Source organism: Cryptococcus neoformans, chromosome 13 (genome assembly GCF_000149245.1).
Source record: "Cryptococcus neoformans var. grubii H99 chromosome 13, complete sequence".
Classification (NCBI taxonomy): Eukaryota; Fungi; Basidiomycota; class Tremellomycetes; order Tremellales; family Cryptococcaceae; genus Cryptococcus; species Cryptococcus neoformans.
This window is the reverse complement of record NC_026757.1, coordinates 618,160-639,195: the sequence shown is the minus strand read 5'-3', so window position 1 is coordinate 639,195 and position 21,036 is coordinate 618,160. Positions and strand designations below refer to the sequence as shown.

At 47.5% G+C, this 21,036-nt stretch overlaps 3 protein-coding genes and 1 non-coding gene; 2 read left to right on the top strand and 2 right to left on the bottom strand.

The window, feature by feature from the left end:
* Positions 1-36: 36 nt before the first annotated feature.
* Positions 37-2,046, top strand: CNAG_06484 (hypothetical protein). XM_012197959.1 has 9 exons: positions 37-584; positions 648-814; positions 878-950; positions 1,007-1,132; positions 1,208-1,361; positions 1,427-1,509; positions 1,568-1,683; positions 1,745-1,868; positions 1,926-2,046. Exons 1-8 carry the CDS (start codon positions 267-269, stop codon positions 1,773-1,775), a joined length of 1,068 nt encoding a protein of 355 aa, XP_012053349.1. The 5' UTR covers positions 37-266; the 3' UTR covers positions 1,776-1,868; positions 1,926-2,046.
* Positions 1,798-4,560, bottom strand: CNAG_06483 (hypothetical protein). The gene is made up of 9 exons (XM_012197958.1): positions 4,330-4,560; positions 3,876-4,271; positions 3,513-3,821; positions 3,309-3,441; positions 3,025-3,243; positions 2,531-2,953; positions 2,367-2,471; positions 1,969-2,306; positions 1,798-1,921 (listed from the first exon to the last, which is right to left on the bottom strand). Exons 1-9 carry the CDS (start codon positions 4,433-4,435, stop codon positions 1,857-1,859), a joined length of 2,094 nt encoding a protein of 697 aa, XP_012053348.1. The 5' UTR covers positions 4,436-4,560; the 3' UTR covers positions 1,798-1,856.
* Positions 4,561-4,708: 148 nt separating this feature from the next.
* CNAG_06482 (amidase) lies at positions 4,709-7,028 on the top strand. XM_012197957.1 has 9 exons: positions 4,709-5,053; positions 5,106-5,220; positions 5,274-5,367; positions 5,418-5,637; positions 5,703-5,970; positions 6,048-6,201; positions 6,275-6,488; positions 6,558-6,769; positions 6,827-7,028. Exons 1-9 carry the CDS (start codon positions 4,776-4,778, stop codon positions 6,940-6,942), a joined length of 1,671 nt encoding a protein of 556 aa, XP_012053347.1. The 5' UTR covers positions 4,709-4,775; the 3' UTR covers positions 6,943-7,028.
* Positions 7,029-9,310: 2,282 nt separating this feature from the next.
* CNAG_13134 lies at positions 9,311-10,608 on the bottom strand. Its single transcript, XR_001046410.1, has 5 exons — positions 10,562-10,608; positions 10,386-10,481; positions 10,036-10,312; positions 9,909-9,984; positions 9,311-9,854 (listed from the first exon to the last, which is right to left on the bottom strand). It is a non-coding gene; the product is annotated as a hypothetical RNA (non-coding RNA).
* Between the last annotated feature and the right edge of the window lie 10,428 nt (positions 10,609-21,036).

Genomic DNA, 21,036 nt, shown 5'->3' with positions numbered 1-21,036 from the left:
TGTACCGATTCCCGATGGCTCACAACTCACCCGTCAGCTCGTCCGACTGGCTTATCTCGTCCACGGCATGATTCAAATCTATTTCTCTCGTTCTCCTCCTTATCTTCCATCTCATACTCCATCTCGGCGCAATACAATCCCCTAGCCGATCACATGACCTTCAAGGAAACCGCTCCGTTAGGTCAGCCGTCATCAAGGACGTATATATCCTTCATAATCTCCCGTCATTGTCGATAAGGCCTTCTACCACACAAAGCGCACTAAACATGACTTCCATCACTCAGACCCAGCCGACTCTTAAGCTTCAAGGTGACAATGTAGGATCCTTGAATCTGAAGTCCGACAGTCAGCCTGCGGCTGCGGCTCCGCTTACCATCAATCTCGACCAGCATTTTGGAGACTGGAGAGACGATCTCGCTCGAGATGGCTTCGTCATCCTCAAAGGAGTCGTCCCCAAGGAGCGGGCTTTGGGATACCGGCAGAGTTTCTTTGACTGGATTGAGAAATGGGGAATGGGCTTTGACCAGAAAGATACATCGACTTGGGTACCCGAGAAGATCCCCGTTGTAAGGAAGGGTGGTATGGTGAGTTTGACTCAACGACTTGCTCTTGTCAGTGGTTAATAAAAGTTTTCGACTCCCCTCTAGTTCCATCATTCCGTAGGTCATGAAGCATTCGTCTGGGAAGTTCGACAAGAGCAAGGTATTCTGGACGCATTCACCAAGCTTTGGGGAACGGACGAGCTCTTGGTTAGCTTTGATGGCGCTAACCTCTCTTTGCCGGGTGATATGCAAGACCCAAACCAACCTGCTTGGTCAGTCAGCAATTCCTTTCTCCGTCACTTCACAGATATACTTTGAACTAAAGAACTCCACAGGTGGCACGTTGACCAGGATCCGGAGAAGAGGGGTTGCGTCTGCGTTCAAGGCCTCGTCAACCTCAACTACAACGTACTTGAGCCATATCCCATTGTACAAGGGCATGTTTGCTAATCCAATCTGTACAGGGACCCAAGGATGGCGGCTTGAGGGTTTTAAAGAACAGCCACAAGCTTAATGACGAGTATTTCACCAAAGTCTGGAACGGTACGGACGGTTTCCGACTTCCCAAAGACATTCAAGAGTCTGACTTTGTGAGTGATCATCTCTTTCTAACCTATGGGATTTCCCTATACTATGTGTCAACTCTTTGCTAACTTCGTTTGCAGTTCGGTTTTACTGAGCCCATCCTCGAATGGTTCTACGAAAACGGATGTGAATGGATCAAACCTGAGATGGAGCCTGGAGACTTAGTCCTGTGGGACTCTCGTACTGCTCATTATAACATACCACCGCTCGGCGAAGTGGACCGATGTGCTGTTTGTGAGTGCTTTTTTTTTTCAAGCTGACTCATTATGGATCTCGCTGAGGGAAAACTCCCTTTCCAGACACATGTTACGCTCCTGCGACTACTTGTATCCCCGAGCAACTGAAGATCAAGCAGCAGCTCTTCAAAGAACGCAAGATGACCGTATGTTCTCTTCAGGTTCTGTAACACTCTCCCATGCTCACACACTCTCTGGGAATAGACTCATTGGCCATGTACATTCCTTTCTCCCAAGACGTCCGTTGTGTTGCGCGATGGCGAGCAGTGCCCATATACGCACTATGAACCATTCGACGAACCCGAACAGACCGACAAATTGTGGGTGACGCATATGCGCGAACAATCGTCATAGACAGTCGATACTGATGTGTTATGCTAGGCTTAAGCTCGCAGGTGTCAAACCGTACTAGGCACCAACTTGCTTTTGAAGTGATATCTGATAATTGATTTCATGCTGCAATACAACTCGCATGCATACTTGTATATGTACATCACCATAGACCGTTAGTTTCGGCTCCATTCCGCAAATCATGTCTCAGTTCGTTGAATATGTTTGCTAGGGTAGCTTTAACATTTTCCTTTGCAAATCAAGACCGCACTCACCAAACGAGATATCATCAGTCAAGAACTGAGGGAATATTCCCTGTTCCTCCTCAGGAGGCAAAAGGACCGGCTGGCTGGCAAACAAAGCCGATGATGCATTTTCATCATAATTCCCTCCTCTCAAACATTGGTCAAGGGCGAACAATGTCTCTACCTGAACAACAATCTTTGAAGTATGGCTATCACAAGACTCATTTATCTTGAGGACTGAAAGTAGCTCCCTCACATCGGCGATGCGAAGCGCCCTGTTCTCTGGGCTCCATTGTCTGGAAGACGGCGTGTAAACTAAGTCTAAAGCTAGTACATTGGCTGCTGCGGCCCAATGAGATGACATTTCCCTTAAGGGAAAATATTCAGCCAAGTATATCAGGAGTTCGTAAAAGAGGCGATGAGCTTACGGGATGAGATAAGAAGGTTGGGGATAGGCTCGCCGGATATCAAGGATCTCCAAAGCTCTGGCCACACACATATCTCTCGCTTCACCGTAGGCCGAGTTGCTAAACCTGAAGAATTGAGAGATGTCTCAGCTCGACAGCATGGTGAATAACAGTCACACACTCACGCCATGGCAAAATGATCTCTGAAGAGGAGAAGTCTCTTATGCGCAACCAAGCTTAATACCAAATGACGTGCAAACGGTAACCAAGAAGCAACTTCAGGGGAAGATGAATTTTGTCCATCACCGCCAGGATTGAAGAAAGGCATATCCTCGAAAAGTCTTGCAAAACTAGAATCAGTGCTTCGAACCACTTCATAGCGTTTCGGATCGTGCCGCTCAAGTGAACGGTAGGCAATGAAGAACTGGTGCGTTAATCGTGCAATGCGCGTTCTGGCCAGATGAAAAGAAGCTGTTGTAGGTACCCAAACGGGGGGCACCACGACTGGACCATGGGATACGAGATGGTGGTCTGATAGGTTGAGTGGATCAGGAGATTGTAACGATTCCGCTGCCACGATATATGGGAACCCCGCAGGTAATGAAAGCCTGAGAGATGCTTCAGTCGGGATAGTCCAGGCAGAGGAACAAAGGCCATCCAAACAATCTACAACACTCACCAATCGCGATACAAAAGGAACCACCACAATCTTCTCCGAATCTCTCTATCAAGCATATCCGGACACCCCCCAATATGAATAGCAGCTACACCATGTACACGGCAAGGGTCCGTTTTTTCAGCTGATTTACACAAGGTTTCATCGTGGATTTGATTAATCTGTAATGTCTGAGCTAGACGTACACCAGCAGCGGTTAAGATGCTTCCAAAAACTGGGGGGCTGTGAGGTGAGGATAAGTCGAGACTCTCTGGTTTTTGGAAAACTTTGTCGAGAGTTGGACTCACCCATAGGCGTAAAACACGCATGACAGGGCGCAGATCGTATGGAGTGACATAATATCCGGGGATACCATGAAATCGGAGGACCATAACAGTTGAAGCGATGTATTGAACCAAAGTTGTGCCAGTGATTTGGGATCTGTAAGAGTCATAATAAGCACGACAGAGCTCGAGTACGATGTACGATGAAAAAGGAAAGAGAGAGCTTACTACAGATGCCCCAAGCGTCAGTTGTTAGGGCTGGCAGATGATGCAGCGCCAGTGTTAGTTGGCTGAAATAGAAACCCAACCATGCTGTACCCATAAATAAAATACCTTGACTATCCTTTTCTTCTATAAATTTGCTGTGCTCTTGAAGGAAAGATGGGCCATGTATAGTCCCATGAAGGAAGCCGAGAGCTTCGACCGCGAAAGTGACAAGGCGAGTGCTAAGGAAGGTTGACGGAAGAGTAGGTAGTGATGAAGCGGTAAACAGACGAGGGAAAGACCAAGGCTGAGGCTGTTGTAGCTTGGCAAATTCTAAACGTGTTAGGTGGGCATCTTCTGGGGAAATGATTGATGCAATCTACTCACCAAAAGTATCGGCATTCCCTTCCCGGCTTCTCCCTATTTCCAGCAATAACATCACTGCCGCCATCTTCTCTAAATCATTTACGGTGTCCCCCGATACGCCTTCAACTTCATGACTGGAGACAAATGTCCGAGCTATGGACCGATCATACCCTGTACTTGCCAATGCGTCGCTAGACTGTCGATACTTCTGTTCTGCCAACTGCCGACGGAGCTCACGGTTTTCCGCTAGTAACTGCTCCACCGATATAGGCCTATCTTCTTTTAATTCGTCTTGCCCTCCCCGCAGTTCTTTCCCCTTGACTAAAACAAGCTCTCTACGACAGCGATGCCCTTCTGCTCGTCCCACACATTGGCTACATGGCACTGTTCTCGAACACCGTATCTTGCGTTTGGTACCTAAAGATCAAAGGTCAGGGGTGACCCCTGTACAATGCATGGCAGCGGGCGCACTTACATTGTATACAGCTAGTAGGAGCCCGTTGGGTACGGCGGATTGCATTTGCATCTTTCGTATCTTGTTGGGGGGATGTCAAGCCAGTCGAGGAGGTAGAGGCGCTCATCTTGTGGGAAGAGGCTTTGAAGGGTTGGAAGAGAAGGATAGTCGCAAAACATCACCCAGATGCAAGTCTCATGACCTGTATCTGTCCAATCTGTTATCGCCTGAATCATTTAGGGTTTCAACCCGAACAACCCTTATTGCTCATGACAGCTCACCAACCGGGCCGGCCTCCTGTCAACAATCCCTTAAACTTTAGTTTACGTAATAATCTAGGTGACGGGCGAGTCACCGGGTGAGTCCATCGACACCCCTGATATGGATCCCTCAGCAAACTCCATCTGCTCCATTATAAGCTTACGCCCTGGCAAGAAACCAGTAATGTCCTCAACGACCTACCGAGCATGTTATGGGAAGAAGCCGTCGAGACAAAACGCAGAGAAAGGGAATCAAGGCTGCCATCCAAGTGGCTCATCCCTTCAAATCAACTACCACCAAGCGATGTCCTCAACGTGCAGAATTTACCTAGAACTCTAGGTTGGCTCTCGGATAGGGAAATCGAGATCACCGAAGCGGGGGTTTCTGAGATCTTGAGCAAAATCGCCAGCCGCCAATGGACGTCGAGGGAAGTGACTGAAGCTTTTGCCCATCGAACCACTATTGCCCACCAGTTGCTGAATCCGTAAGTACGCCGCTTGTTCAGTTCTGGTCGAGATTAGCTCATGATGGTGCAGCATTACCGAGGTAAATTTCGAGGCCTCGTTTGCTCAGGCAGATGAACTTGACGAATACCTCGCTCGAGAGGGAAAGACGATCGGTCCACTGCATGGCCTTCCAATCTCATGTAAAGTGAGTGCCTGGCGGCCATGTTAGCTCAGAAGGACGCTTACAGCACCACCAAGGATTCTTGCGACGTAGAAGGTCTCGACACAACCATGGGCTACTCTGCTTGGGTGGGGAGTAAAGCCAAGAATGATGGTGTCATGATTGCGTCATGTAAGCAGACTCCTTCGAATTGGACGCCTCTGTCTGATCTCTCACTTCAGTACGAGCTGCAGGAGCAATTCCATTCGTGAAAACCAATCTGGGTCATACACTTATGATGGGCGAAACCGTTAACCATTTATTTGGACGATCGCTCAACCCGTGGAACAGGTCTCTTACCCCGGGGGGCAGCAGCGGCGGTGAAGCAGCTCTTCTTGCCTTCCGTGGAAGTCCAGTAGGCTGGGGGACAGATATCGGCGGAAGCATCCGGTTACCCTCAGCGTAAGTTTATAGCCCGCTTCCTTGTTTTGTTTATTATCGTACGGTGTATGTTAAACATGATTTAGGTCGACTAACCTATACGGTCTGCGACCCTCTCCAGGACGAGTATCGTATCGCGGCTTGGCTGACACATTCCTCGGCCAAGAGGCCGTCCGATGCGTTCTGGGGCCAATGGGTCAGTCACCACATGACCTCGAATTGCTCATGTCCGCCTACATGGCCTCAAAGCCATGGAACAAGGACCCAGATGTAATCCCACTCGAGTGGAAGAAGCCAAGTGATGCACTGGCCGAGGTACCTTGTTGTTTTGCTTACATTAACGGCGACGAACTCGTAAGTGGAACTGATTGACTAACAGAGAAGCGTTCCGCCCGAAAAGAGACCTATCGGATACTGAATTGTGATTGAAGGTGACGCCGCATCCTCCAATCCAACGAGCCCTCAAACATGTTATTGAGAAATTACGAAAAGCTGGGCACCACGTTGTAGAGTGGCAAGGCCCACTTGCCAAAGACGCTGGTCGATTGATGCTAGATTTCTGGACTGCTGATGGTGGGGAAGAAAGTTAGTTCTGTATTTCACACTAGTCAGAAAGTTATCTTGTTATGTGAATGTTTGCTGACAATAGAACATATAGTTCGTCATCGAGTTGCTGCCTCAGGGGAACCCATGATCCCTGAAGTAGCCCAACTACTCCGCATGACCCCAGAATCCGATTTTATACCCCCAACTGTCAGTCAGACATGGAAAAATCAGCATGAACGAGATCTGTGTGCCAGGCAGTTCTTGGATCACTGGCAAGATAGTGCCTGTTGGTCAGGCTGTGGACGGATCATTGATGGTTTGATCATGTAAGTCTACCATCATCCTGGGCAGAAATATATTTTCATGATTGACCCTTTCATTTACAACTTGCCTAGTCCTGCAGCCCCATTTCTTGCTCGACCTCATGGGGCAGATCTACCCAATTCCAAATGGGGAGTGTTTGAACATACCTATGCCAACTTTCAACCTCTTTTCCAACTATCTACAGGTTCATTTCCGAGCGGCCTGTTCCAAGATCCAAGCATTGACTTGCCATTGAGAGATTTTACTCCAAGGAGTGACTTGGATAAAGTGGTACAAGCCTTATGTAAGTGGAAACAGACTTTCTTTCTGCCTTGGACTGACATTATGGCATTTGATAAAGATTCTGATCCAGAAGAATGGCGAGGTGCACCTATCGGATTTCAGCTTGTAGGACGGCGATTGGAGGAGGAGAAAGTTTTGGCCATGCTGCAGCAAGTGCAAAGAGCTCTAGAGTAGGATTTACTGGCGCAGTATGAAATGAGTCTTTGAATGATAGACAAAATGCAGTTCATACTATTTTTATTTCTGTAAGGGAAGCAAAGGGAGACCTAATTTCAGGGCGGGGGCTCAAGGAATGATGACAGAGCCCAGAACAAGCCCATAGGAATTAGTGAATTTGTTTCATGACATGAGTGACCTTGACAGAGACATGTCTTTAAAAGCAGCTCAAGACCAGTTTGTCCACTCAGTATCATGCTCTCAAGACATCTCGTTACCTTATTAATCATCTGGGAAGTATGGTCAACTTCATAATAGGGATGCTGTTGCTTGCATTGCAAGCATCCATGGGGTACCAGATGAGGGTTTCAGCCACAAGTGTCAACCATATGGAATTTCGAAAGCTTCTCTGCCTTATCAAGGACCATGCACTTCCTCAGCCAAAATCCCTTCTTCCCATGACCAGTTTTCCAGTTATGAAAGCTGGGGAGCCTTCCATCCTCAGCAATGGTTCCCAAGCATTCAGCAACATGCTCCTCTGCCAAGATGCCATCATTGTCAGTATCTGCTTCCCATTGCTTGTTGAAGTTTCATTGCTTCTTCTGTCCTGGCTCAAGCACTTGGCTATCGTTCTCGTTCTGTCTTTTAGGGGGGCATGATTGGTGATTATTGAGATGAATGGAGTCTGATATAAAAATAAGTAAAAATAAGTCGAGGGTGGTATGTGTAAGATCTTTAGCATGTTATGAGTCTTAAAATCATGCATTTGAAGCATTGAAGAAGAGCCTAGTTTGATTGTTGTTAAATGAGGCCTACCATGTGGTGGTTGTTCACTTTTGTAAAAACATGAAAATGCTACAAATGAAACAAAAAAAATGCAAAAAGTGAAACATGAAAAATGCAAAGTGCTTTTGATGCAAAATATGTACAGCAGATGGTCCAACTGCTGCCATTCTTGTTAGCATAGACCACACAGAACAGAAAGAGCAGGTGTTACGACTCATCCCCAACAAGGTCCGGCCTTGGAGACGAGATGGAAAGCCATAGTTTAACTAAGCAATGAGATATATGTATGATATACCCCTGGACACTTGTCTGTTGGCATATGGTATAGGACGAAGGTATATTCGCTTGCGAAGATCAGGCAAGCTTAGCCTATATACTAGTGGGGTAAGTTTATGTCGAAGGTGGTGCAAGGTAAGACGAGAGCGAGCACTGAGAGCTCGAAGACCTTTTCACAAAGTAACTTAAGTTATGAAATATTGATCTTCGAGGGGAAGAAGATCAAGATCGAGGACAGAGCTCCCCTTTATATACTTCTACAGAAATCTATTTATATCCCTTGAGGTCCAGTGGGAGGTCCAGTTCTTCTATCGGAGGTCCAGCTGGATGTCCAGTTCTTTTCTCAGAGGTCCAACTGGAGGTCCAGCTGGACCTTCTTATCTGAAACAATCTTGCTTCCTTTATTATGTAACTCTCTCCTATGATCTCTTATCTCTTCTACTTCATGCAGGCTCCTGACAGTCAGATGATCTGGAACTGGACGCGCATAGGTGAGTTACGCTGATAGAAGTCGTGAACAATCCAATCGACTGTGCTGGACTTGCTGGCTGGGTCAAAAGAGATGGTCGCTGGATGGAGGAAGAGGGGACCACATGGGAGGCCTGGGCCGCAGCCTTCAAGGCTAAAGCCATGCCATCGAACAGGGAATTGCCTGAGTCCTGGACCCTCTTCCACCTCTCCCTCAATGAAATCTCTCCTGACACATAGAGAAAATTTGACAATGCAGTGATTCTCCACCACAGTCGCCTCCATGGCACTATGTCTTACCTGAGTGATCACCAGCTCGCCGATTTCTATTGAGCTGCCTGCCCTGACTATCTCTTCCTTCATCTGTTCAATGAAGCCAACTTTCAGTCAAATGATCTAATGATCTCGACTGCCTATGGACTGTGGTTAGCAATTGTCAGATGTAGAGTTGTCTAGAGAGAGCTTGAGCATGCTGTGTCGATTGCCAGAGATGTCTAAGTTGCATGGAAACTATTCTACAATCATTTGTCTTTATTTGTTTTGATATTACAAGTTTTCTACATTGCTGACTGAATCTGACATCAATTTGATGTCAATTGATTCCGATGTCAAACTGATATCAAATAAAGACAATTGTTTGAGGTCATCTTGACCAAATACGAATCTGATGTCAATCTGACTCTCAACCAAACATCAGCTATGACTGTTTTCTTGAGGTCAATCTGACTCTTTTCTGAGGTTAATCTGATGCATTCTTGATTCACTATATATATATATAATTATATAATTAATATGTATATGTATATATATATATATATATACATATATATATATTATATTTTAATACATGCATGGACTGAAATACTGCAATGGATAGTAATTGCATATCCATTTAGAGCCTATATACAAAATTCTCTATTTCATCCCCCAAGCACCAATCAAGCCCGCACCACCCCCTTACTTGCCATCCTCCTCACCATCCTCCTCATCATCTTCTCCCATCCTAGAGCTGAAGAACTGACATTGTGACCCTGGCCAAACTCCTCCCCATCCTCACTCCCATATCCCCCATTTCCTCCCTCCTTGCCCTTCTTCCACATGGGCACCATCCAACTTCAGTTCATGGCTTGCCACTCCATGAACTCTTTTTGTAGGCCTGCAAGGTGGTGTACACTGGTTATCCCAGTGTTGGCAGCCCTGAATCTTCTTGAAAGATGAATTCCAACACCTCCCTCCTATATTGTTTAATTGATGTCAGTTGATGTAGGCACTTGCACTAATTCAACTCACCTCTCCTTTTCTCCAAGTTTGCTGAGCTTGAAAATTTCTTTTGCTGTCACCTTCCAAAAGTTCTCATCCTTTGGGGACAAAGGAGAGCTGACTCGGTAAGTTGAATACCTCTACAAGTAAAATACATCAGCTACTGTGATGTTGCTTAAATGAAAGAAACATGCCAGGACAGCAAGGTGCTGTAAAAAGGGCATGGCCAAGAACAACGAGGTTCCAGCACTCATCAATGCTTTAGATGAGCTATACAAAGAAATTCATCAGTAGTCATAGCATATAAATAAGGTCGCTTACCACCTGCTTCCTCTTGCTCCTCCAGACTGTCAACATTCATGTGACTTCCTTTCAGAAGTTGTGATGGTCAGGGTGCTGAGCATTGGGCACCCCACCCACTTTGCAGGCGACTGCTGCATCCTGATTAGATGTAGTTAAATATCTGGTACATCACCAATGGTAAACAAGGTAAACCTATGTGGATTATGGAAGCCAGGTTGCTTTAATAGAAAAGGTTGGAGAAGGGGGTGGTCAAAAATGCATTGACCACCTCACTGGCCAAGTCACTGTACTTTCACTGGTAAATGGGTGTCAGATGACTGATAGGATCTTATGCTGCTGTGTTTGGTTTGATTAAGTACCAAACTTACAGAGACTTCGAGCCTGTTAAAGCAGATGGTGACTGGGAGGCGAACAGACCCTTCAGGATCACCAACTCTGAGAATGACCTCTTGATTATGCTCCAACTGCAGAAACATTGACAGATTGTTCCATCAAGTACATTATCAGTAAGGGTTAATGCATAGACTGAGCTGCAGACACATACCCTTCTGTAAGTGCAGAGCCCTCACCACCACTTGTTCTCACTGTCAGAATAATTGATCCAACCTGGATATGGAGGCATGGGAAATGTTGGTGGAGGCTGGGAAATGTTGGTGGAGGCTGGGAAATGTTGGTGGAGGCATGGGGAAGAAGGGGAGATTAAATTACATAAGCTAGAGCACCTACATTATTGAAACAAATAAGACAAAGGATTGTAGAATAGTTTTCTATGCAACTTAGGCATCTCTGGCAATCGACACAGCATGCTCAAGCACTCTCTAGACAACTCTACATCCGACACTCACCATATGGTAGGATTTATTCCTATGCATAGGATGATGTTGGCTGGTGAGAATTGATTGTCGAAATGTGGCACTGGGCTGTGTTCAGTTTGATGCTGAAACATGGCACTGGGCTTTGTCCAGCCTGAGGCTGAAACACAACATCAGGCTTTGGCAGGCTTTTGTCCTATGCATGACATTTTATTTTTTTTATTTTATTCTCATGCATAGGAGACTGGAAATTGCTGCTGAAGTGTGGCAATGGACTTGGCCATGATCTCTGTGGCACTGTCCTCTCTGCCCCTGTGGCACCTTTCTTTCTTTCTTTCCATGGGTTTCTGTTTGTTTCTTTTCCCATGCATATATACATATACATATATATATATTTATATATATTTGTGGGTACATAGTTATAGTTTTCCTTTTTCTCAGCAAACATATGCATACACCAGTGCTAGTTTGCATCCATTAGACAACTATAACTATTATACACCTCTATGAATGCTCTCCTCGAATGCTTTTTCAAACCTCATTTCCTCTCGAACGCTCAATGAATGCTGTCCGAACGCAGTGAGGCACCCACAGTGCCTACACTTTTTTTCAAACTAGCCTTTCCCATGAACCACAATATCTATGATGTGTAACAGACCTTGGGAAGGTTTGTTCACTACAGCTGGATATGTTACTGGATTAGTTACTGGATTTGAGACAGCGATGAATTTAAATGTGCGCAGCAAGAGAGAACGGCAAACAGTCTACAGATGTGCATGTACGGCAAAAATCTGGGCAGGAGTTAACAATCATTCTATGCACAGACAACCGAGGACTGTATTGAAAGGGCTCTTCCATGAGGAATGACAACATACCTGGGCAGGAGTTAACAATTGTTCTATGCACTATTCCTGCCCAGTCAGCTAATGGTCCATCACAGAAACAAAAGAGAAGACAAGACACCCATCAGACAACCAAGGACCGCATTGAAAGGGCTCTTCCATGAGGATGGAAAGAAGGAAGAGTCATTGTAGATCTACAGCTTACAGCTTTATAACCTCGGGTGTTTGGGATGGTGCTTGGAAAAAATAAGAGAAATTAAAAAAAAAAAAAATGATGAAACTATAAGGATAGAAAACTACAGAACTATAGACTCAGCTGGCTGAGATGAACTTGTGAAAAGGCAGAAGGCAATTGAGTATGAAGGATTTGATTCTGAAATGTGATGAACATGAACTGGTTATGACTCAAGTATCCAGCCACATGGGAAAACCTCCGAAATGCGGCCTCTGGTTTTGGCCTTACACTATGGTTAAATCCTTCGATGCATGGAGCCTTTCACCTTGCCCCCCTGAAGAAAGCTGCAGGGGTAACTCTGTCACTTCCACTGCATCCAATAACAATTTGTCTGGTCCATCAAATGTTTCCCACACATCTGCAAATCCTTCCCAATCATGAGCTTGACTTCTTTTCACCCATTGGCCAGTACTTGGTTTACCTGTTATCACCAGCTTGACCTCCTCATCCGGTTTGCCTCTTCTTTGCACATCAAGCACCTGCAGAACTTTGGGATGGGATGATGAGGGGACCTGAGGGATGATGGAAGGGGTGTCAGAGTGAAATTGATTGGAGGTGATGTATGGCTTAAGTAGGGAGACATGATGGCAGGCCATATCATTGGCTCAGGAGGGTAGGTCAAGTTCATATAGAGATTGTTCTGGCCAAGCTTTGATGATGGTGTATGGGGCATCATATCAGGGGATGAATTTGGTTAAATTCCCATGAGCATGAGTGGCTTTATATTCTTGTCAGATGTGTCATGTGTCAAGGAGGACCTTATCACCCACTTTGAATTGAGGATCTGCCTGACAGTGTCTGTTTGCTTGTACTGCTTGTCAATGTTTCGCCATTAACAAATTATCTCTAGCTTCTCCTTCTTCCAACTCCATTCACCAGGCAGCTGCTTGCCATTCTTCTTCTGTCAGGACCAGGAACTTTTAAGTCTCAGTGATTTTCTTGGGGGTTTCAGCCACAGGAGGAGGCACATGGGTAAGTCGATGCCCAAACACAAGTTCAGTGGGTGCACAACTTGAGGAGGCTCGAACATGGTTGTTGAGGGCAAAGGCGATGCGCTGGATGTTGTCGGCCCACATGCGGCCACAGATGTCTGTGATCATATGAAGGGATTCAATGATCGACTTATTAGAACATTCAGAAATTCCATCTGTTTGGGGATGATACGCAGTGGATGTTTGGGATTTGGCTTCAATATGGTGTGTGAGATGCTTCCAAAGTGTTGATTGGGAGACGCTGCCTTGGTCTGAGATGATAGACCTGGGGTACCTGAATTTTGAGAGCCAGTGATCATAAAGAAGGCAGGCCAGTTCAGTGGAGTTCATTGTTGTGTTGGTGGGGATAAGGATGACATAACCAGTGAGCTGATCTGTGATAATGATAAGCTGATCATAGCCATGCAAGGCTGGTAGGGGACTGATGAAATCAATGCCAATGTCAAGGAATTTTGCTTGGGGTACTGGGAGGGAGTGAAGATGACCTGCTGGCTTGACTGTAAGAGTTTTGGAGATTTGACATGTTGGACAAGATTTGACAAATTCACTAATGTCATCTTTCATCCCTGGCCAGAAATAGCTGCGCCTAGTCATCTCTAATGTTTTCTCCACTCCGAAATGTCCCACTGGATCATGGCATTGGTGAATAAATGCTTCACACAGGCCAGCTGTATTCAGTACACATAGTCGACCTTCCCAATGCAATATGGTTTCCACCTGATTTCCCACTGTAAGTTCCTCCTTCTGAATGCCCAGAACTAGATCATCTTCCTTCAGCCAATGACCCATCACATCATCCATGCTGTATCCTTGTGCCACTCGCTTCAACAACCCAACATCCTGTCCAAGCAATCTGTCATGACGCTATGCAGAAGTGACACCCGAAACCTCCACCTCTCTCGGCCACCGAACCAAAGCACCTCCACCTCTGACGACCGTGGCCGATCATCTAAATTCTCTTTGGGTTCTTGACATCTCTCTTCGCCCTTCAGTTTCTTTCCAGCCATCTCTCTGCCTTCCCATCTCCCTCGAGCTATCTATACATGCTCTGGTCAGCATGCTCACCACCTCCTCAGGCCCCGTCCAGTACATGAGTCAGCAGTATGAGAAAGATGAGTAAGCAAGGAAAACTAGGAAAAGTATATAAACCATAGTTTATAGTTTTCATAGTTTTCCTCAGAAAATCAATACTGTTGTCTTCTCTTACCTTGTCCCAGTCCTGTTGCCTCTTTCCACCTTCCAGACCTTCCAACGTCTAAAAGTCGCATCGGTCAGCCATTAGTCTGGCTCCTGTTCCCTTTCAGGCCTCAGCTATTCTGTCCTCGTCCTTCCTTCTTGCCACCCTCTTCGATTGAGCATCGGGCTTTTACACTGGCCGGCGTGACATCCCTGACAGTGTATTGATTTTCTCACTACCGACACTCTCTCTCTCTCTCCGCCCTCCCTCAATACCCTCAAACCAATATGTCATCCTATAATACAAGGTCGACAAACCAACCCAGTCTCCCCCCAGGCGATGAGTCTTCAGGTCCACCTCAACTTTTTCCTTCACCTCAAAACACTCATGATCATGCAACCCCTGAAAGCTCCCCTCTCGAAACTCCCTTGCCACAATCATCACAAGCTCCAGTCATGTCCCAGGACCTCATCTCTCTGAGGATCTTAGAGGTACTAGAAAGACTCTCTGTTCAGCAAGCCTCTTCCGACAAATCGTCATCCCCCACAACCGCAACTCATATTGCGAAAGCACCGGATGCATTCAAGGGGAGTCCAAAAGAATTGGAAAATTTCCTCAGTTCCTGCATCCTCTACATGGATGCTTACCCTGGTACCTTCAAATCCGACAAATCATGCATCAACTTTATCATCAGTCACTGCAGGTGCAGCGTATTACAATCCCTACGACCCCTGATCAACTGAGCAGAACAACCCTCAATGCTCCATGATTATCAAGAATTTCTGATCTATCTCCGGTGACACTGGGGCGATCCAGACGAGAAAGGAAATGCCAAACGAGAGCTGCGCAGTTTGCAACAAAAAGGGTCAGCAAGTGACTTCTTCCTTCGGCTGAATCAACTCCTCGCTGTTCTTGATATACCCAATGATGCCGACCTCTTAGTTGAAAATATGATCTACAAGTTAGACGGCACCCTCAGGGACGAGATTGCCCGGAATCAAGATTTCGATCCCAAATCCATTGACGAACTTATGGACTTCATCATTCCTCTCGATAACTGCCTCTGAGAGCGTGAGAAAGAAAAACGCGAAACCCAATCTTCAGAACTGCGAAATTCCTCCCAAACCTCCGCCTTCTGGCCAACTACGACCTCTACCTTCAACTGAAACATGCAAAATCATGCAACCACCCCAAACTCTCGTTTCGGTCCAATCTCCACTGAAGAAAAGGACCGACGACAAGCAAACAAACTCTGCATGTACTGCGGAGGCGCCGGTCATATAGCCGATGTGTGCCCCCAGAAGGGAAAAGCCCCTGCCTGAAAGGTGTAGGAGAACCTCCTAACAGGCAACATCCAGATAGCTCTCCATGATTATCGGCCATTCAGATACCCCACGTTCCAAATTCATCAGTACCTTCGGTTCCTCTGTCAGCAAAACCTTCAAAACAACAAAAACACGACAAAATCCAAACCAAACAAAAACAAGTTTCATTCTCGTTAGAGCCCGAACAAGCTATATCCATAATCGAAATTCCACTACCGAGCCCAACTCACCATTCTCCGGTCTACCACACCCTGCGCGTCCTTTGGGACTCAGGTGCTCACAGCTCCTTCATCGACTCCTCTCTGGCAAAACATCCCTCACTCTTGTCACTCAGTCAGCCTCTCGCTGTCCCTTGTTCCCTCAAGATGTTTGATGGTCAGCCATCTTCCGGTGGTTGGTCCCATCACTCACTACATCTGTCTTCCTCTCATACTTCAAACTGATCTCGCCCCCCTTCATACCAATTTCCACATTATGCCACTTGCTGTAGCCGATCTCGTCCTAGGTGATGACTGGTTAGCCAAATACCAAGCAACTCTGGACCATGCACGCTGCCGTATCCAACTCACCCTTCCTCTGTTCTCTCCACCAGTCACCTCCAGCAACTCCATTCCCCTCGCATCTCCTCGTCATTGGTTTTCCTCCTCCACTTTGGATCTCTATTCTTCTGGCACTACTGCAGGTAGTATATCCTCGTCATTAGTTTTTGATTCATCAATCGACAATGACACTCTGCTTCATGCAATCTCCAGCGATCCAGCTCCTTCCGACCTCCTCAATTTCAATGACCTAAAAACACTTGGTCCACAGTTCTCCGAAATCCTCAGCTCTCAGGAGTACGCGGCCGAAACTGCCGAGTTGATTGAAATTGTCCCTGCAGAATTCCATGACTACATCGATATTTTCCGACCATCCTCGGGTACCAAAACTCTCCCCCCATACCGACAGTATGACATGACAATAGACCTGATACTGGAGGCCAAGCTTTCCTCGCGCCCCCTTTACCAGTTAACAGAAGATCAATGTATGGTGCTTTTAGAAACCCTTGAACGCGAAACCGCTTCTGGCCGTATTCACCCGAGTAAGTCCTCCTATGGTGCACCGATGTTCTTCGTCCCAAAGAAAGATGGAAAGTTCCACATGGTAGTAGATTACCGCCAGGTAAATTGCATCACCAGACCTGACGCATACCCACTCCCTCTTATCAGTCAAATCGTAAGCGATCTCTCCAAGGCAAAGTTCTTCACCAAGCTCGATCTAGTTGGGGCATACCAACTTTTGCGCATTGCTCCTGGGCACGAGCATCTCACCACCTTTGTAAGTGCAGAGCCCTCACCACCACTCGTTCTCAACATATGGTAGGATTTATTCCTATGCATAGGACGATGTTGGCTGGTGAGAATTGATGCCGAAGCGCGGCACCGGGCTGTGTGATTGCCGAAACGCGACACCAGGCTGTGCCCAGTTTGATTGCCGAAACGCGGCATCGGGCTGTGTCCAGTTTGATGCCGAAACGCGGCATCGGGCTTTGGCAGGCTTCCGTCCTATGCATGACATTTTATTTATTTTATTCTCATGCATAGGACTGGCAGTTACTACTGAGGTGCAGGAAGGGACTTCACCATGATCTGTGGCGCTGTCTTTCTGCCCCTGTGGTGCCTTTCTTTCTTTTCTTCCATAGGTTTCTGTTTGTTTCCTTTCCCACACATATATACATATACATATATATATATATTTGCTGGTACATAGTTATAGTTTTCCTTTTTACTTAGCGAAACATATGCATCCAACCTTTGCTAGTTTCGCTTCCCATAGTCAAACTATAACTCCCACAACGTTTTTCTCGACGCATTCTCGAACGCCCACCATTTCTCGAACGCCCTCGAACGCAGTGTGACACGTTCTGTGCCCACACTTTTTTCGAAACTAGCTTTCCTACATATCGAATATGCCGCCAAAATCTACGAAGGCCGACAACTCACCTCAAGACTTATCCACGGCCACCCTGTTGGAGTGCCTCGTCGACCGCGCCAAAAAGCACGACGACACGCTCGCCCTCCTCACAGAGGCACTCCTCAAACAACAGAAACAATCGACCACTAAGGATCGGTACAATCCTCGGGGCCTCCCTCTCCCCAAAGCCGCGGACCTACCCCGCTTCCAGGGTCCTCTCGGTGATGCAGACGGTGTACTTACCCACCTGCGTCGGCTTCAACAGGTCTTGCGCATGCACGCACTTCTGACCCCCTCTGACGACGTGGAGGTGGAAGAGAAACGCCGGATGACGGTTATCGAGCTTGCGAACAACTCGATTGAGTGCGCTGGTCTTGTCGGCTGGGTTGAGCAGGACGGTCGCCGCATGGAGACCGACGGAACGACGACGTGGGAGGCATGGTCCGCTGCCTTCAAGGCCAAGGCTATGCCTGCTCACTGTAAGAGGTTAGCCTCTGACCCATCTACCTTCTGTCAATTCTTGTCACCATTTTTATTCTCATGCATCACCAAGGTGTATTAACACCTTGGTTCCATGCATTATTCTCCTTTCCCATGCATCACCAGGCCGCCCCCCTTCACCCTGGTGCATATCTCCTTACTTGGTTTCGATATTCCTGCCTTGACACAGTGTATCACTGGTTATTATTTCCTTGTTTCATGTGTGTTTGCATGCGCCTTTTACAAGTCGCATTTCGGAGCTTTATTACCCTTTTGTTCCTGTTCCTTTCTCTGCCCTTTTTCGCCACAAACCTCTGGTGTTTATCGGAGTTTGGCGCGACTGGTTTTGGAGAGCAAAGGCAAAGTACAAGAAAGAGGTATCACACAATGGTTCTCCTTTATCTCTTCACCATTGTTGTGTTCTACCTCTTCTTCTCTTTCGACTTCTTGTCTTAAGTGTTCTTTGCCTTCTCTCTGTAAGCAGTGCTCCCCATCAGCCAGTTTCATGCCACCCAGACTGACCCTGATTAGTCCGCATCAGTCTACACATCGCTCTCTTTCTACTTAGTTGCTGATAGGACATAATCAGGTAAGTTCTGGCTTTATCTCACATTGGTTCTCCTTTATCTCTTCACCATTGTTGTGTTCTACCTCTTCTTCTCTTTCGACTTCTTGTCTTAAGTGTTCTTTGCCTTCTCTCTTCCGCATCAGTCTACACATCGCTCTCTTTCTACTTAGTTGCTGATAGGACATAATCAGCATATGCATATTGGGATCTTGTTTGCTTCTTGTCCAGTCTGAAGTCCACATCCTAAAGCCTCACCAGTCCGAACCAGTCCCACACCTCTATCACCTCGCTCCCTCTAGTCACTCAGTGAAGGTCTTATTCATCCGGACCTTACACTTTTTTTTCAAACTACAAATCCCAACAACCCCTATCAGAACTGCACACAATCCGAAACTATGGCCTTTGATCACCAGGGACAACCCATCATTGGATATGATGATACTAGTGCATTGCCCATCATCGGACATACTCCTACTGGTGAAATTATTTACGGTACCCTACAATCCGAGACCCCCTCGCAACCTGGGACTAGTGATTTCTCGCAGGCTCCGTCTATCGACTTGGATGGCATCCCACTGGGGCCCACCTTGCTTGATGAAAAGCCTCTCGACTCCCTCGCCCCCGTGCATGACCACCCAGGCGAAAGCTATCGCAAAACGCCTGCCCCTACCTCCGCCGCTGTCCCTGACATTGACGAGCTCAAGAGTCTTATGGCTGGGCTCCTTCGCTCGAGTCAAGCCATCGTCGACCAGTCTGTCACCACTACCACTCGCCTCAACGATGTTAGCCAGTCCTTGCCCTCGCGAAACTCACATCCTGACCGCATTCTACCTCCTCGGCTGTCCTCGTCCACCTCCGCCGACGCATTCGCCCTTCAGCGCCACATCCTTGCATTGGACACCTATTTCCAAGACGTCCTCCTTCTCTGGAGTCCTGGTACTGCCGAAAGTGCTTGGAAGGTGTCGGTCGCCAACTCGTCCATCTCTCAGTCCGGCAGCCGTTTCACCACATGGTTAGAGCTATATGGGAAGCGCGCGGTTTCCTGGGATGAGTGGAAGACGTTGCTCAAGACTCACCTCTTGACCAGGGGCTGGGAACAAAAGCTCCGTCATAAGTTCATGCTTCTGCGCTGTTTGGACACCACGCCGACTGCATTTGACACTTTTTTCCACCTCCTCATCTCCCACCAAACCATTCTCCGCGATTTTGAGGATCCCCTTGGCGATGTCGATGTGTGCCGACGCATGCTCGATGGTGTCGATGGCTTGGTCACCCATCGCACCAAGGCTGCTCTGAAGGCGCATGGTCTGACGGTCCTTACAGTGAAACCGGCGAACTTACACATCATCATGATCGATATCATCGATGATGCTATGTTGGAAGCGTGTTTTCTTCAAAATTCCACTCGCCCCCGCCCCCCATTTAACACCAATCGGCCGACTACTCCACGCTCGCCTACGCCGGTGATCGCCCAGGTCCAGGTCGCGCCTCAGGCGCCTAAGGGTTACACGCCACCACAGCTTGAATGGCTCGACCCAGCCAAGCGCTTGCCTTTGGGCGACACGGGCAAAGCTGCTCGCGCCTTTCTCGGCAGCATCAATGCGTGTTTCTCCTGCCAGAAGACTGGCCACCACCGGCTCATCTGCCCGACCTGCCCCCCCTCCTCCCCCTCTCAACACTCCTCCTCTGCCCCCGCTGCCAACCTGATTTCTCTCGCCGACGACGACAGCCCCGACGCCCCCGACATATTCTCGGTCGATCCCGTTGCCGATCAACTTGTCCAGGATGGCGCCACCGCCCTAGCAGGTTGATTCTGGCGCGGGCATTAATGTCATCGACCGGTTCCTATTATCGACGACATCCTCCAACGTGCTGCCCACGGTCGTGTATTCGCCAAACTCGACCTCACTGATGCCTTCTTCCAGACCTTGATGCATGAGCCAGATATCGAGAAGACCGCCATTTGCACTCCGTGGGGCTTGTATGAGTGGGTTGTGATGCCGCAAGGCGCATGTAATTCTCCTGCAACACAACAGCGCCGTTTGAACGAAGCTTTGCGCAATCTCATCAGTGTCTGCTGTGAGGCCTACGTCGATGACATCATCATCTGGGGTGAATCCGACTCCGACTTAGCCATCAATATCCGCGCGGTTCTGACAGCTTTACATAAGGGCGGTTTTGTATGCTCCCCCAGCAAATCACAGTTTTTCGTCGACTCCGTCACATTTCTTGGCCACGTCATTTCCCCCAATCACATCGGCCCAGACCCCAAGAAAGTAGAGGCGTTGCGTGCGTGGCCATCACCTGGTTCGGTGAAAGATTTGCGTTCATTCCTCGGCCTTCTGCAATATCTACGGAAGTTCATCCCCCAAATTGCCACCAAAACGGCCGTTCTTACTGCGCTCCTTCCTCCCAATAAGTCAGCAGAAAAAGCGTATGAATTGCGTAAGCGTCAACTTGCGAAGGGGAGCCCGGTGGAGAGACTTGAAGCACTAAGTTGGATTTGGAACTGGACGACGTCAGCGCAACGGGCATTTGAGGACTTGAAGGACATGTTGGCGCGAATCACAGGTCTGTCCCCTCTTTCACATGATGCTGTTCTCGCTGGCCAAATAAACCTTTACCTTTTCACCGA

Bases quoted from the DNA above. Each gene is read 5' to 3' on its own strand.
- CNAG_06484 (XM_012197959.1), top strand. From the start codon at position 267: ATGACTTCCATCACTCAGACCCAGCCGACTCTTAAGCTTCAAGGTGAC. The intron at 951-1,006 runs GTACTTGAGCCA...CAATCTGTACAG, and splicing joins TCGTCAACCTCAACTACAAC to GGACCCAAGGATGGCGGCTT. The intron at 1,684-1,744 runs GTGGGTGACGCA...GTGTTATGCTAG, and splicing joins CCCGAACAGACCGACAAATT to GCTTAAGCTCGCAGGTGTCA.
- CNAG_06483 (XM_012197958.1), bottom strand. From the start codon at position 4,435: ATGAGCGCCTCTACCTCCTCGACTGGCTTGACATCCCCCCAACAAGAT. The intron at 4,272-4,329 runs GTAAGTGCGCCC...TTTGATCTTTAG, and splicing joins TCCTACTAGCTGTATACAAT to GTACCAAACGCAAGATACGG. The intron at 1,922-1,968 runs GTGAGTGCGGTC...AAGCTACCCTAG, and splicing joins GACTGATGATATCTCGTTTG to CAAACATATTCAACGAACTG.
- CNAG_06482 (XM_012197957.1), top strand. From the start codon at position 4,776: ATGTTATGGGAAGAAGCCGTCGAGACAAAACGCAGAGAAAGGGAATCA. The intron at 6,202-6,274 runs GTTAGTTCTGTA...TAGAACATATAG, and splicing joins TGCTGATGGTGGGGAAGAAA to TTCGTCATCGAGTTGCTGCC. The intron at 6,489-6,557 runs GTAAGTCTACCA...CAACTTGCCTAG, and splicing joins ATCATTGATGGTTTGATCAT to TCCTGCAGCCCCATTTCTTG.